The sequence below is a fragment of the Carassius auratus genome, chromosome 12, assembly GCF_003368295.1.
Source record: "Carassius auratus strain Wakin chromosome 12, ASM336829v1, whole genome shotgun sequence".
NCBI classification, from domain to species: domain Eukaryota; kingdom Metazoa; phylum Chordata; class Actinopteri; order Cypriniformes; family Cyprinidae; genus Carassius; species Carassius auratus.
This window is the reverse complement of record NC_039254.1, coordinates 15,407,685-15,422,955: the sequence shown is the minus strand read 5'-3', so window position 1 is coordinate 15,422,955 and position 15,271 is coordinate 15,407,685. Positions and strand designations below refer to the sequence as shown.

General features: G+C 35.7%; 1 protein-coding gene across 2 annotated transcripts in view; it reads right to left on the bottom strand.

Moving 5' to 3' along the window:
* LOC113111945 (protocadherin-15) overlaps positions 1-15,271 on the bottom strand; it is a 232,806-nt gene that overhangs the window by 51,574 nt on the left and 165,961 nt on the right. For both annotated transcript variants that reach the window (XM_026277216.1, XM_026277217.1), the window contains exon 25: positions 1,159-1,268. In XM_026277216.1, the coding sequence (XP_026133001.1) occupies positions 1,159-1,268 (110 nt within the window). The remainder of the gene's footprint in view (positions 1-1,158; positions 1,269-15,271) is intronic.

The window sequence follows — 15,271 nt, the reverse complement described above, 5'->3', positions numbered from 1 at the left end:
GGTGGAGTAACCCTTTAAGAAACACAGTCATTGTGTACTTTTGTACTAAGTGTTGTACATTGTGTACTAAGTGTACTTTAAATGGTCCTATATTTAATTTATTTATTACCTGCAAACACACATCCAGAAGTACACATTTAGTACAGTTAAGCACACTTCTCTTTCACAAGGGATTAAATGAAGTACCCTTCATTTTAAAAGCATTCTCTAGATTGTATTCACTAGATTATTCAAAATAGGGATTACCATATGGTACTTTACTATAAAATATATTTCCCCATTGCCTTTACAGGGGTCAAACAACTACATTGTCAACTGTACCTTTGCCATAATATGACATAACTCAATCTGGAATTCTTGGCATGGCTAAGTCTAAGTCTTAAAACTCATCCTATCCCCGCTTCTGTATAGTGTATCGTTAATGCACTTAGCTATATTGGGATTTCAGGTCCAGAGTGCACTACCCACCTCTTGAGTCTCATTAACATTCATAAAGGATTAGCTCTGATCATGGGTGATGTCATCGCATTAAACGTCTGGATCCAGGCGGTTTGAAGAGTGGAATGATTACCTTATTCTTCCTGGCTTTTTCTAGTTTGCGCTAATGAAAACAGCCCTTTGATTACCTATCTACGCTTCTTGATTCCACTTAATGAGAATGTACCGAAACGATTTCCTCATCGCTTTAAACCAGCGCCAGATGTTTTCAAATGTGATTTCGGCTGAACACATTCTGAACAGAGAGGATTTAATCACACACACCTCCCTCTTCCTGCTCTCTCTTGCTCTCAGATGACACACGGCAACAGGATGTGCGCTCCTTCAAACGAAACCTTCTCTCTCACTGAGCTTTTGATAACTTGCAGCAGACAGCCACCTAAGAAACACCATCTAGGAGTCTGTGGGCTGTCATTATCCAGAGCTTGATGTCTTACAAACTATAATTTATTACAATACAATAATATCCAGCTCATAAAAGGCCAGTGTGACATTTCCCACAATCTTGTCTTTTTTTGAGGAGGGAATAAACCATGGTCTGGTTGAGCTATACTCTTGTATGTATGAGAACTGCAAGTGATGGTTTAATTGTATGCACTTTCTGCATTATTTTAGCACCTTATTCTCTAAACAAATTATACGAATCCAATTAGCACTCACCGGCCTCATTTCCATCGATGATGGAGTAGACGATGGTCTGATTTATGGCTGCCGCCAAGATGACACCTGCGACCGTTCCCACAGGGGCATTTTCACTGACCGGAGAAAACCTGCACATACAAAGTGCACTGTGTTAAAGAGCCACACAGATGGGAAATCAAAAATTACCTGTATTACAGTGTATGATGTAGCTGTCCATCAGTGTAAACAATGTGCAAAGTAATTGAACCGAAAAGTACACAATTTATAAAGTTATTGGCTTCTAAAGTAAGGAGTCGACTTCGAATCGCTGAAATGAGTCGTTATAGATTTCAAATCTTTTGCCCATCTCTATGTATGTCACTAGAACACTTTGCATAATAATCTCCGCCTACTGTCTTGGGAGAAACGAAACTCTGAACTGCCCCACCCCCCACGCACAGACGCTCTGGTTGGTGTGATAGCATCATGTCGAGGAGACAGTGTGTTTTTAATTGTAAAGGCAAGTTGTTTTTTTTTTTTTTTTACTGCCAAAGAATGAAAATCAGAAGAACCAATGGCTAAAATTCATTTCTACCACAATACCAGAGCAGTACAACAAATCCCTTTTGTTCGGTTCACAACATTTCACTGATGACTGCTTTTTTAATCTCGGTGAGTACAGCGGGATTTTCAAAGCGTTTGGCCATAAAAGAGGGTTCTTTACCAACTTTATTTAGACCAACGAGCATCACGAGCATCCGAATCACAACGTGAAGTATGATTATGAAGTTATGTGTCTGTTTTCTCCAGAGCGTCTTATCAGTATGTGTGCTGTCTGCAGCCTGTCTGCGCTGATCGTCATGTACAAACACGTCATTAAAATGAAGTGTAACTCCGTGAATACTCAATGAAGGGACATGAGAGAAATATCTATATAAAGCTTGACATGTCTATTTTAAAACTAAACAAGTGCTGCTGAACAGATATTCTGTGATAAAGTAATCCATATGAAAACAACGCTATGTCTGTTTTTCATGTCTCCCTTCGCTATATGTGACCACGCCCCCGCGCTGAACGCGCTATTCAGATTCAAACTGAAGCGCGCGGCTTGAATACACCCACACAGAAGAAAAGGCAGCGAGACTGTTCAAGTTTTTTATTTTACTGTTTGCTTCGCGGTGAGAGGAATAAGACATAATTCACCCCAAACAGATGCTAACGCATAGTTTACCATGGAGGTGTGTGCGGAACAACCAATCAAACCTATGTCAGTTGACCAATCAGAACACAGTATGCTACCGAAAGGTGGGGTTTAAGGAAACTGAATCTTTTGAAAAGCTTTGTGCGAACCGTTTGGGGATCTCTGAGAATTGAGGTTAATTTAAAATGATATTTTGACAAAATGACAATGTTTTTTAACCTTGGATGGATTTAAACCTAATGTACAGGACTAATAAACAGTGATAGGAAGCTTAGAATTTTCATCTTACTGGCTCTTTAATGATGAATAACAAATCATTCACAATAAAACAGTGATTCTGGTGGGTCATGCCACCAATATGCACCATGTTTACTGGGAATGTAAAAGTATAATAAACCAAAAGAAACTCTTTAAACTATTTTAAATTTCAATAATATTGTACATTATTACTGTTTTTACTGTATTTTTATCAAATAAATGCAGCCTTGGTAAGCATAAAAAGACTTTTCGTGAAATAAATTTAAACTTAATCTTAAACTTCTACCTATTTAAAGTTTACTAATGAATTATGTAAGAAACAAAGAGCAACAAATAAATAAACAGACAAATAAAATATTTCTGTATAAACTGTATATGCATTATTTATTTATTTGGCATTGACCTTGGCATTGCTAACTCTTTCCATTCTGAGCTACAGGAAATGTTTAAAAATACAGTACAAAAGCCTGAGGGTAAGAAAGGTTGGAAATGGGCATTCAAAACCATGCATAACAAGAACCGCTGAAACTGCAAAACTGCATATAAATGAATTGACTTACAAACAAAATACTGCAAAACATTTTGCTGCTTGATATAAATGCAGAGTAGGCTATTCAGCACTATCAAATGGAATTAAATTTACAGATATAGGTCTGACAGAAAATCAATGGACAGACAGCATGATTATTTCACATTCTGAAATCAGCCCGTCAGCTTTCAGTTTCATTTTATAAAACAAACTCAATTAATTTGAGCTGTTAAGGATTCCAGTTAATAATTACCAAGAAGAAATTCACAGGAATTTAATCAATAAAAAAGTTAACTGGATCACATTGTTAATTTGGCTCCTACACAGTTGCTAAACTAAGCAGAATAAAGAGTGCTAATGGAAAGCGAGCGTGGGAGTGAACAGATCTTTACCTTAGATAAACCCAACAGCAGAACTGATCCATACTGAAACATATGTTCGAAATCAGCTGTCGCTTTCCAAGCACAATATACAACATTACACTTCAAATCCTATTTTGGAACCAGTTGAGTAAGAAAGCATGATTTGGACTATTGACAAATAATCTTTTTGAAAGATGTGGCTTTCAGATGTCAATGTGGCTTTCAGAGACAGTGTGACACTTTGTCCTTCTGGTATTAACATTCACTTCATGCAATTTAAGCACAAATGGGCAGTGCTAGTTTGTGGTACTTGGCCATACAATATTTGGTTAAAGCACCAGTGGTAAAAACCATCACAGTGATTAGTTCAGTTAACCTGCACTACAATATGTATTATTAAATCAAGACAAGGATCAACCTGCTAAAAAGTTGTAACTCATGTCTATTCCAAAAGGTGAACAAGCAAACAAACAACAAAAACAACAACAACAATAGTTCCAGGCCATGGAACATTTACTGTACATTTTAATACCTTACAAGTCCACAAAGTAATGATCAAACTGTTATGATCAAACAAAATGAAAAAATGTAACTTTTCAGATTTTTAATCCATCCACATAATGGGCCTCAACTAATGCACATTTTATTAGGATTCAACACATGCACATTATAGTAGACTTCAACCTATGCAAGCTATTGTAGACTTCTGCACTTGCACATCACTGATGACTGTCACACAGTAACATACAAAAAATAGAATTAAAAATAGAAAACAAGCTATTGTAAATGGAATAGATATTTCTCATTTTTACTGTATCACATGAATGCAGCCTTGTTGAACACAATGTTAATGTTCGTTTTTTAAATAGCTTATTAAAGCAACTAAAGTTAACCAGCCAAACCAGCAAGGGTTTTTTAAATTCTTCTCAATATTGTTGTTAATATTCCTTAATTACCAATTGTGTATGTGTGCAATCTGAAAGGCCTCTGATGAATGTAATTAGTAAATTCCTGTCTGCCTTTTGTTTTAAACTAATATTAGTTATTAGAGAGGCATACATTCGATTTTGTACATTATTAGCTCCAGAAAGCCGCCTGTTGGTGAATAATTGAGGAATGTTGAGTTATAACAGTTATAGCCTACACTTTTGTCAATTGTACCTGCCTATAGTGAAAAAAAAATTGTGCAGTGTATAACTGAACTGGAATAATTAAGCTGGGTCACAGGAAGAAGAAGAAAATATTATTTCAGTATTTCTATTTCAAAATGTAATGTATAATTCATTGTGTTTCTTGACAATTGCTTGTAATTAATTGTGAAATTTAGTTACAAGTTACAGTTACAAGAGTAAATTGTTTCTCCACATTAATTTTTTTCATAGCATCTCTGCATGTTATGGACCATGTGAAACTCAAAATTATGTTGAAATATTCAGTCTTAAGCCCTCTGGAGTCGACCAACACTTTCAGCTTTGATCGTACAGATAAGAACAATACATCAATCGAATCTGTAAAGGGTCTACTTTTTTTTGTATACAGACATAATAACAACAAAACTTTGTCCATTTACAAAATAAAGAAATCAAACAAGGTGTGCTTTCTGCAGCCTTTGTCTGCTCTGATTGTCATTTATAAATGCGTCATTAAAAAGAACTGTAACACAGTGATTACTCAACAAAGAGACATGAGATATATATCTATATAAATCTTGACATGTCTGCTTTTAAACTAAGGAAGTTTTTATCAAAAACAAATATTTGTTGATAATGTAATCCATATGAAAACAACGCAATGTCCTGTCTTTCACGTCTACCTTCATTATATCTAATGTGACCACGCCCACGTGCTGAACGTGCTATTGATATTATAATAGACAGCGTGAAGCTTGTGGCGTGTAAACGGCCACATGACAGCAAACAAAGCAGTGAGACTGTTCACAGTTTTTTGTTTTTATTTTACTGGCCGCTTCGCGCTGAGAGTAATAATACCAGTACATAATTCACCCCAATAAGACGTGCTGAGAGGAAAAGATTTGGATTACTTCAGAAAAAAAATTAAGCAACTTGATCCAACAGAGATCATAAACATAAGTATTTATTATTATTATTATTATTATTACTATTGATATTACAATAGACAACGTGAAGCATGCAGCATTTAAACAGCCATACCTCAGCAAACAAAGACTAAAAACAAAAACAAAAGATTCGCTGTGAAGAAAGAAGAATGAAGAATGAAGAAAAAAGAATGAAGCGGCTTGATTCAGCAGAGATAATAAACATGAGTAAGCCTTTATTTTATTAATCTACTTGTATTTGTTTTCACATAACTTGTAACGTAACACATTTTACTAGCAAGACTTTCCAAACTATAATTCCTGATTAAATGCATAATCAAGTGAAACATTATTAAGTTGCATTCGCATTTAGCTAAATGTTAGACTATGCCAGTGTTTTTATTTTATTTTATTTTTTATGTTCTATAACATATACAGCAATACGAAATAAAAGAAATACGAGTTATAATGTTGCTAGTCTTATGTTAGTAGTAATGATCATACAAAACTTTACTGTGATAGGCTATTTTTCTGTTCATGAATGTAGCTATATATGTTTATAAAAAATGTTGGATTGTATAGGGCTGCATACAAAGCATGCTTGTGTCTATGTAACTAAACTTCTGTTCATTAATATCTGCTCTGGTGTAAATATTTTGAAAGTGTTATACCCTGTTGTTTTTTTTTTTTTGTTTTTTTTTTTGTGATCGTCTGAGGTATAAATGTATCAAGTAAGCTGTAAATATCACTGATAATAAATGTGTTGTGTGGTAATTTTAATTTTTTTTCTTCTATAAATTACTTCTTATAGGAAATAAATTATCAGTGACCTTTACAATAATGTTAACAAACGATGCTGTTCTATTCATCCAAAAAAAAAAAAAAAAAAAGGAATAAATATTCTCAGCTCTTTTCAACATTAACCCTTTGGAGTCGATTCACACATATATGAGTGATGGAGCATTTTCTCCAGATAACCCCGAAAAGAATTTAATTACAGTTTCAGTTTTGATCGTACATACAAGAGCAATACATTAATCGAATCTGTAAAGGGTATACATTTATTTGTATACAGACATAACAACAAAACTTTGTGCATTTATAAAATAAATATAACATACAAGGTGTGCTGTCTGCAGCCTTGGTCTGCGGTGATCTTCATTTAGAAACACGTCATTAAAATTAACTGTAAATCAGTGAATACTCAACGAAGAGACATGAAATATGCGCTACCAAAACAAATATTCTGTGACAAAGTAATCCAAATGAACACAACGCAATGTCCTGTCTTTCACGTCTTCTTTCATCATCTCTAATGCAACCACACCCACGTGCTGAACGTGCTATTGAGATTATAATGTTTGACTTGAAGCTCACGGCTTGTAAACGGCCATGCAACAGAAAACAAAGCAGCAAGACGATTGTTGAAGTTTTTTTTTTTTTTTTTTTTTTTTTTTTTACTGTTTGCTTCACGCAAGACATAATTCACCCCAAGTAGATGTGGATTACCTCAGGATTTGAGTTTTGGATTTCCTCAAAAAAAAAAAAAAAAAAAAAAAAAAAGAATGAAGTGCTTTATTCACCAGAAATCATAAACATAAGTCTCTTTTTATTTATTGATATACTTGTATTAGGTTTCACATAATGTGTAAACATTTTACTAGTTAGACTTTTTCCAAACTATAATTTCTGACTAAATGTATGATCAAGTGAAACATAATCAAGTTTCTATAACAATATACCATTCAAAAGTTGAAATTGATGTAAATAATAGAAATGTAACAAATAAATGTAACTGTAACAAATGTAACAAACAATGCTGTTCTTTAAATTTATCCCCCAAAAACCTGAAAAAAATATTATCAGCACTTTTCCACATTAATAATAATAACAATTTAATTTTAATTTTAATTTTTGGTAGAAAATCAGTGTGTGACTGGAGCAAACAATACAAATAATTCAGCTTTGAAAGTTAACATTGATTATTCTTAATAAACTGTATAACTGCATTTGTAAGGGAATCTTGAGTTATTTTGTGGCATAATTAAATATATTCTAAACAAACAAGCATAAAGATATATGAACTTATTTTGTCCTTAAATTCTTTTTTTGTAACTCTTCCCTCTCAGTCACACACCTGACAGAAAGGCTCATTATGCAGCTCTTTTATCAATAAACGCTTAATTCATAGCCGTATGAAACAATTACATATATAAATTGTCAAAACTTTATAATTATGACATTAACAGCCAGTATTTGTATCTGTATTTATGTCTGTAACAATGACAACATTTTTATCTGCATTCTGATACAACGTTGTTAAGACCTTTATGGCTATTTTAAGTAGAAATTAGCCTGCTTTCAAGAGAGAACTGGTTTGGTTTTTGAGAGACTGACGCGCAACACGGCTGTTTGATTGGTGTTTTCATAGCCTAAACTTTAGAGGATTTGTTTTTATAATGTTTGTAACCATTTTACTTTAGACTACAGGCATTTTAGCGTTCATTATTTCGGAAAGTAATAGGGCTAATACAATGCAATGTGACTTACTCTCAAAATGCAATCTAAAAAAAGTTTTTTTCATTTTTCTTTTTTTTTTTTTTTACTTTAAATATCTTAAAAATACTCTGATGTCTTTACAGTGCTGATAAATTCCAACACTGTGAAGTGAAGTAGCTTCCATTTGGCCAAAATCTAGAGAAGATGATGCTGAATTGCCTGTAAGCGTTAGATCTCTATTTTTCCTTTTCTTTTTGAGTAAAGAAAATGCTATACTTTATTATTATTATTATTATTATTATTATTATTATTATTATTAGGCAATTATAGGCAAATAATATTGTTTTCAAAAAATAACGTTATTAACCAGTATTTCTTCCACCCGAACCGGTTTTGGAACTGTAATAATATCAGAGGAATGCAGAACAGAAATGCTAACCTATTGATTCTTTCTATTACTATCCCTTTAAAAATTGACAGTAGAGAGACAAACTGAACCTGAACCTTGCTTTTCAAAATCAAGAGCATATAAAAAGTGAGGTGAAAAGCTCCAAGCCAGAACAAGCGTTTTCTCCTATTGAATCCAACAACATGGACAAGACATCTTCAAGGACACTTTGTATCAGAAAAGCTAATAATCCTGTCAAAGCTGTTAAATGTTTTTTTTTTTTTTTTTTTTTTGTACATTGTGATGCTCATGGTCGGCTTGGTGATGAGGCAACTTTTATCCTGGTTTTGGAGTACTTGAGAGTTTGCTGTACACAGGCTTACAGGGTGATTTGTCTTCCCTGGGCTGCAGCGTGGAAGATACACGGCTTTTGTTATTCATAAAGATGACAGAGTACCTTCCATATAATCCCTGAATATGCACATCAACATGTTCTTCCTGTATGGTGTCACCCTATTGCTCGGTGCACGGTTTGCTGTGTTTGCAGATAATAGAGAAAAGAAAAAACGCTCTTGTATGCTTTCTGTTCTGACTGCACTCTAATGGTCACTCCACACAAGCACATTCTCAAGTGTTTGACACTAATGAGGTCCACTGAGCCGGCAAATGCATCGCCGCTACCCCCATTCCAATGTCATTATTTAATCCGACCACTTTTTGCAACCAGGACTCTGCCCGTGGCGTTCAGTCGGGACTGAACTGTGTTTAATCCAAAAAAACTGAGGATGGAACACCGGGCAGCTTCTAACTACTTTTCCGTTCGTTTTTTGTTCACTTTTCTGTTTGTTAGATTAAAATGTAATATCAAAATAGCAAATCAAAACCTTTGGCCTCTTCTCATGTAGGCATAATGATTGAGGTACTTATAGATCAAAAACTTTTTCAAGTAGATTTGCTGTTTTACTTTGATGATGTGAGATGCTGGGAACGGTCGAAGTTTAATCCCTGTATCATGTTCTTTGATCTTAGACTTTATAAAATGAGAACAAAACACAGGCCTCCAAAAGCAACACATCGTGCTGTTTAATAAAACATGACACTTATTATTCAGAGTATCTACATCAATCTGCCAAATACAAATTAATTTTAAGGTAAACAGTTCTTTATGAATCAAAGCCATCCATCTTCCAATGAATTCTTAAGCAAATGAGCTGTGGCGACACAAATGGATCTGAATTTAATTGCATGATATTTTAGAATATATATACTTATCTGAATAGAACTAACCTTGTTAACACATGACATGGCTATAGTTTTATATGAAATGCCTCTGGTTTCTTCAGACATTTTTGTTTTGGCCTAAGATAAGAACTACTGTATCAATTTAGAAGGTTAACTAGAACATCCCTAAAGCTGAATGGCTTATCCAAACCCAATTCCAAAAAAGACGGGACAGTGTGCAATTTGTGAGTAAAAAGGAATGGAATAATTTACAAATCTCATAAACTTGTGAGACATTTTTAAATGTCATGCCAAATATTGGATTTCATGAGAGCTACACATTCCAAAAAAGGTGGGACAGGTAGCAATAAGAGGCAAGAAAAGTTTAATGTACATATAAGGAACAGCTGGAGGACCAATTTGCAACTTATTAGGTCAATTGGCAACATGACTGGGTATAAAAAGAGCCTCTCAGAGTGGCAATGTCTCTCAGAAGTCAAGATGGGCAGAGGATCACCAATTCCCCCAGTGATGTGGCGAAAAATAGTGGAGCAATATCAGACAAGAGTTTTTCAGAGAAAAAGAGTTTGAAGTTATCATAAGTTATCATAATCAGAGTGCACCAAATCATACAAGTGCATGATATCATACAAAGCTCCAAATCATACAGTGCATGATATCATACAAAGATTCAGAGAATCTGGAACAGTCTCTGTGCGTAAGGGTCAAGGCCAGAAAACCATACTGGATGCCCGTGATCTTTGGGCCTTTAGATGGCACTTGCATCACATAAAGGAATGCTACTGTTATGGAAATCACAACATGGGCTCAGGAATACTTCCAGCAAACATTGTCGGTGAACACAATCCACCGTGCCATTCCCCGTTGCCGGCTAAAACTCTACAGGTCAAAAAAAGAAGCCATATCTAAACATGATCCAGAAGCGCAGGCGTTTTCTCTGGGCCATGGCTCATTTAAACCTGTGAAAAAGTGGAAAACTGTTCTGTGGTCAGACGAATCAAAATTTGAAGTTCTTTTTGGAAAACTGGGACACAATGTCATCCGGGCTAAAGAGGACAAGGACAACCCAAGTTGTTATCAGCGCTCAGTTCGGAAGCCTGCATCTCTGATGGTATGGGGTTGAATGAGTGCGTGTGGCATGGGCAGCTTACACATCTGGAAAGGCACCATCAATGCTGAAAGGTATATCCAAGTTCTAGAACAACATATGCTCCCATACAGATGTCGTCTCTTTCAGGGAAGACCTTGCATTCTCCAATATGACAATCCCAGACCACATACTGCATCAATTACAACATCATGGCTGCGTAGGAGGAGGATCCGGATACTGAAATGGCCAACCTGCAGTCCAGATCTTTCACCCAAAGAAAACATTTGGCGCATCATAAAAAGGAAGATGCGACAAAGAAGACCTAAGACAGTTGAGCAACTACAGGCCTGTATTAGACAAGAATTGGACAACATTACTATTCCTAAACTTGAGCAACTTGTCTCCTTAGTCCCCACACGTTTGCAGACTGTTATAAAAAGAAGAGGGAATGCCACACAATGGTAAACATGGCCTTGTCCCAATTTTTTTTAGATGTTGATGCCATGAAATTTAAAATCAACTTATTTTTCCCTTAAAATTATAAATGTTCTCAGTTTAAACATTTGATATGTCATCTATGTTGTTTTCTGAATAAAATAAAGAAACTTTCACATCATTGCATTATTTTTTTATTCACAATTTGTACAGCGTCCCAACTTTTTTGGAATCGGGTTTGTACATAAACAGCAAATCTGTGTCTTTTGAGTGTTGGGTATCAGGGAACATGTACAGTTCTTAGCTAAGAAACAAGGATGTGTTCTTTCATATAATTTTATATCAACATAAAAGACTCCATGAAAGGCTTCTAATCTATGTCTGTTAGATTTGAAGCTAATATGTATATGCAAATGATCCCCCCAGTCTTTTTTCTCACCACTGAACATCACTGAACAACATCATTACTGTATGCTCTTGCTCCAGGTATCCAGCTCAGCGTGACTCGTCCCCTCTAGATTCCAAAAATCAGCACTTAACACTGGACAAAAACAAGCCAGTGTCATGACACTGCAAAACTACCAGCCCCTCTCCAAGTGATAAAGCCTTTCCACTGCTTTCAAAAGTTCTGCCTGCAGATTAGCCATTGACCTTTTCAAAGTATTTGGGATCAGTGCATTTGGCAACCATGTGGCATACGGTGCCTGTCCTTTACAATCAAGAGGTAAAGGGCAAATGTCCTTCAGCTGAACTTAGGGTAGGGAGGCTTGCTCATCTTCCTTCATTCAAAAACAACTTTCACTCAGACAGAATACATGAATACTGAGATAACCGCACATTACATGCATAGCCAGTGTATGATAAATGGGTTTGTTTGCTCTTGGATGGGTTTACAAAGGGCAAATCTATCTTTCCCCCAGTGTTTAGTACTTCACTAAGGAGATCTATACACCCTCAGTGAGGCTAGGTATGGATTAGGGATGTCAAAAGTGACGACAATTTTGTACAAAGTCGATAAAAATGTTAAATATATCACAATAGCAGTGTAGTACTGAGATTCAACTCGATTTGATACCCACTGATTGACTGACTGGCAGGTTCTTTACAGCACTTATGCTGCTGCAAATATAAGCCCTAAAATGCTTTTCTTTGTCTAAATACCTGTCTTGTCAAGATACCATATTAATGTAAGGGTAGTCAGTAAATGTAATGTACATGAAAAAACGAGAAACTAAAATAAATAAAAAAAAGTATAGATGAAACATGAATAGTTTAATTTGGCCCTGCAGCAAAAAAAAAAAAAAAAAAAAAAAAAAAAATATCTTTAGTTTTATCAAACATTTTATATTTGAGGCTATCCATAAGCAACCAGCATTATATTTATATGACAACTTTTATAAACATCTATGCATTAAAACTATGACAAACATTCTCATCAAGTTATGCATTTTGAAACATTTTCACATTCTCATTCAATTTATTTTGGAGGGCAGTGTTGCCCCCTGGTCTTTTCTGAAATAACACCCCTGTTATATTAATATTTCATTGGAAGAGCGTGTTGAATAGCATATTAGTTTTAGCTGTGGTATTAAATTGGTTTTGGGAATCGTGAAATTTCACTGGTATTGGTATCGACTACTGAAATTTTAGTATAACCACAACCTGATAAGGATATCAGGCTCAAGGGTCAATGGCAAAAACTGACAGCTGAAGACACGAGAGGAGAATGATAATAATGAGGGATGGTGGTTTGAGATGATGTGCAAATTACATAAAAGCCGGTGAAGGCAAAGAGAGATGAATAGCTCCACTTGAAAGCTCGAGCAGCTATAAACTCTCAGCTGGTCTCGTTGAAAATGTCGGCCTCATTTACATACAGTTACAGAAGTTTACTAATCACATGCACTAGTGTCCTAAAACAAGATAAGGTTGTATGAGAGATAAATTATTGAAAAAGCTATGAATATTTGATGAGAGGCCCTGGTGAAAGACACAGACAAAAGAAAATGTGGTAAAGCATCTCGGTTTGATTGACCCGTTCTGGGATAAAAGCAACAAAAGCTCATTGAGATGATTAATGGGAAGCAGGCCTCATGGCCGCCTTCTATTCTCTCTCAAACGGTTGACGGACAAACACAGCAAGCGCTCTAAACTAGACTGCGATTGGAAACAAGGGTGCAGGGTAAGCACAAGGAGATGAGATTAGCCAGAATATCTTGAAGGGTTGTATATTAAAGACATTAAATAGCTTTGTTTATATGACTTAAAGTGCTGCAAGGTCACAAACTTTTCAGAGTCAATATAAATGCACCTTTCAGCTGTTTTATGGCCCTAATGGAAGCATTACTTTTAATTAAGGGAGAGTATATACACCGAACAAAATTATAAATGCAACACTTTTGTTTTTTCCCCCATTTTTCATGATCTGAACTCAAAGATCTAAGACTTTTTCTATGCCCACAAAAGGCCTATTTCTCTCAAATATTGTTTCAAATCTGTCTAAATCTTAAGTTAATGAGCACTTCTCCTTTGCCGAGATAATCCATCCACCTTGCAGGTGTGGCATATCAAGTAAACTATTTTACCGCTTTTAAGTTACAGTTGTTTTTTTATTTTTGTGGGGGGGGGGGGGGGGGGGGGGGGTTGGGTTCTGTTTGTCAGATATTTGTATTTGTAGTGTTTCTTAAAGGGGTCATAGAATGACAGGGTTTTTATTTTATTTTGAACTGTACTCTGTGTTCTCTTAGGTCCACTTATAATGATTTTTACACCAAAACTACATTTACAACCCCCCCTCATCAGAACGCTCTGTTTGAATAGACAAATTGTAGACACCTAAGTAAACGTCCACTGTGAACACTGCTGTGATTTAGGTTAAAAACACATAAATACTCAATGCATATCAAACAATTTGTTCAACATACAAAGCAATAATGATGGTAAATGAACTGCATTTATATAGCGCATTCAACAGACCACATGGCCATCCAAAGCGCTTTGCAATTTGCCTCACATTCACCCATTCACACACCGACTGCGGTGTCAGCCATTCAAGGCACCATCCAGCTCATCAGGAGCAGCTGGGGTTAGGTGTCTTGCTCAAGGACACCTCGACACTTGGTCAGGTGGAGCCAGGGATTGAACCACCAACCTTCCGGTTTGTAGACAACCTACATGAACCACTGAGCCTAAAATAAAGTTACTCACGCTTGTGTGTTGTGACATGACTGTCAGATTCAATATAGTTTGCACAGCATCAACATTTAGTTTCAATCTTGAAAAACCTGTATCAATTTGTGTCTTGTTTGTAAACAAATCTGTGGTAAAATGAAGTGAGTTCTTACTGACTTGGTCTGGATCTTCATTAAAAATAAAGTCAATTCACTATTTCCTAATGTTGAGATCAGAAGGAATGCAATGCAAAGACCACTGCACATTATCTTGTTGTCTTCAGACCCACCATTTGGTTTTTGCATTGACTTACGAGTTCGCCTCCCTTGTAAAGATTATGTGAGAATTGGTGGGCGGGGCTAAACAGACAGTGATGTCAATCTTCTTCTGTGGAAGCGATGCTTATCCACATATATACTTATACAGTATTGTTCAAAATAATAGCAGTACAATGTGACTAACCAGAATAATCAAGGTTTTTCGTATATTTTTTTATTGCTACGTGGCAAACAAGTTACCAGTAGGTTCAGTAGATTCTCAGAAAACAAATGAGACCCAGCATTCATGATATGCACGCTCTTAAGGCTGTGCAATTGGGCAATTAGTTGAATTAGTTGAAAGGGGTGTGTTCAAAAAAATAGCAGTGTGGCATTCAATCACTGAGGTCATCAATTTTGTGAAGAAACAGGTGTGAATCAGGTGGCCCCTATTTAAGGATGAAGCCAACACTTGTTGAACCTGCATTTGAAAGCTGAGGAAAATGGGTCGTTCAAGACATTGTTCAGAAGAACAGCGTACTTTAATTTAAAAAGTTGATTAGAGAGGGGAAAACCTATAAAGAGGTGCAAAAAATGATAGGCTGTTCAGCTAAAATGATCTCCAATGCCTTAAAATGGAGAGCAAAACCAGAGAGACGTGGAA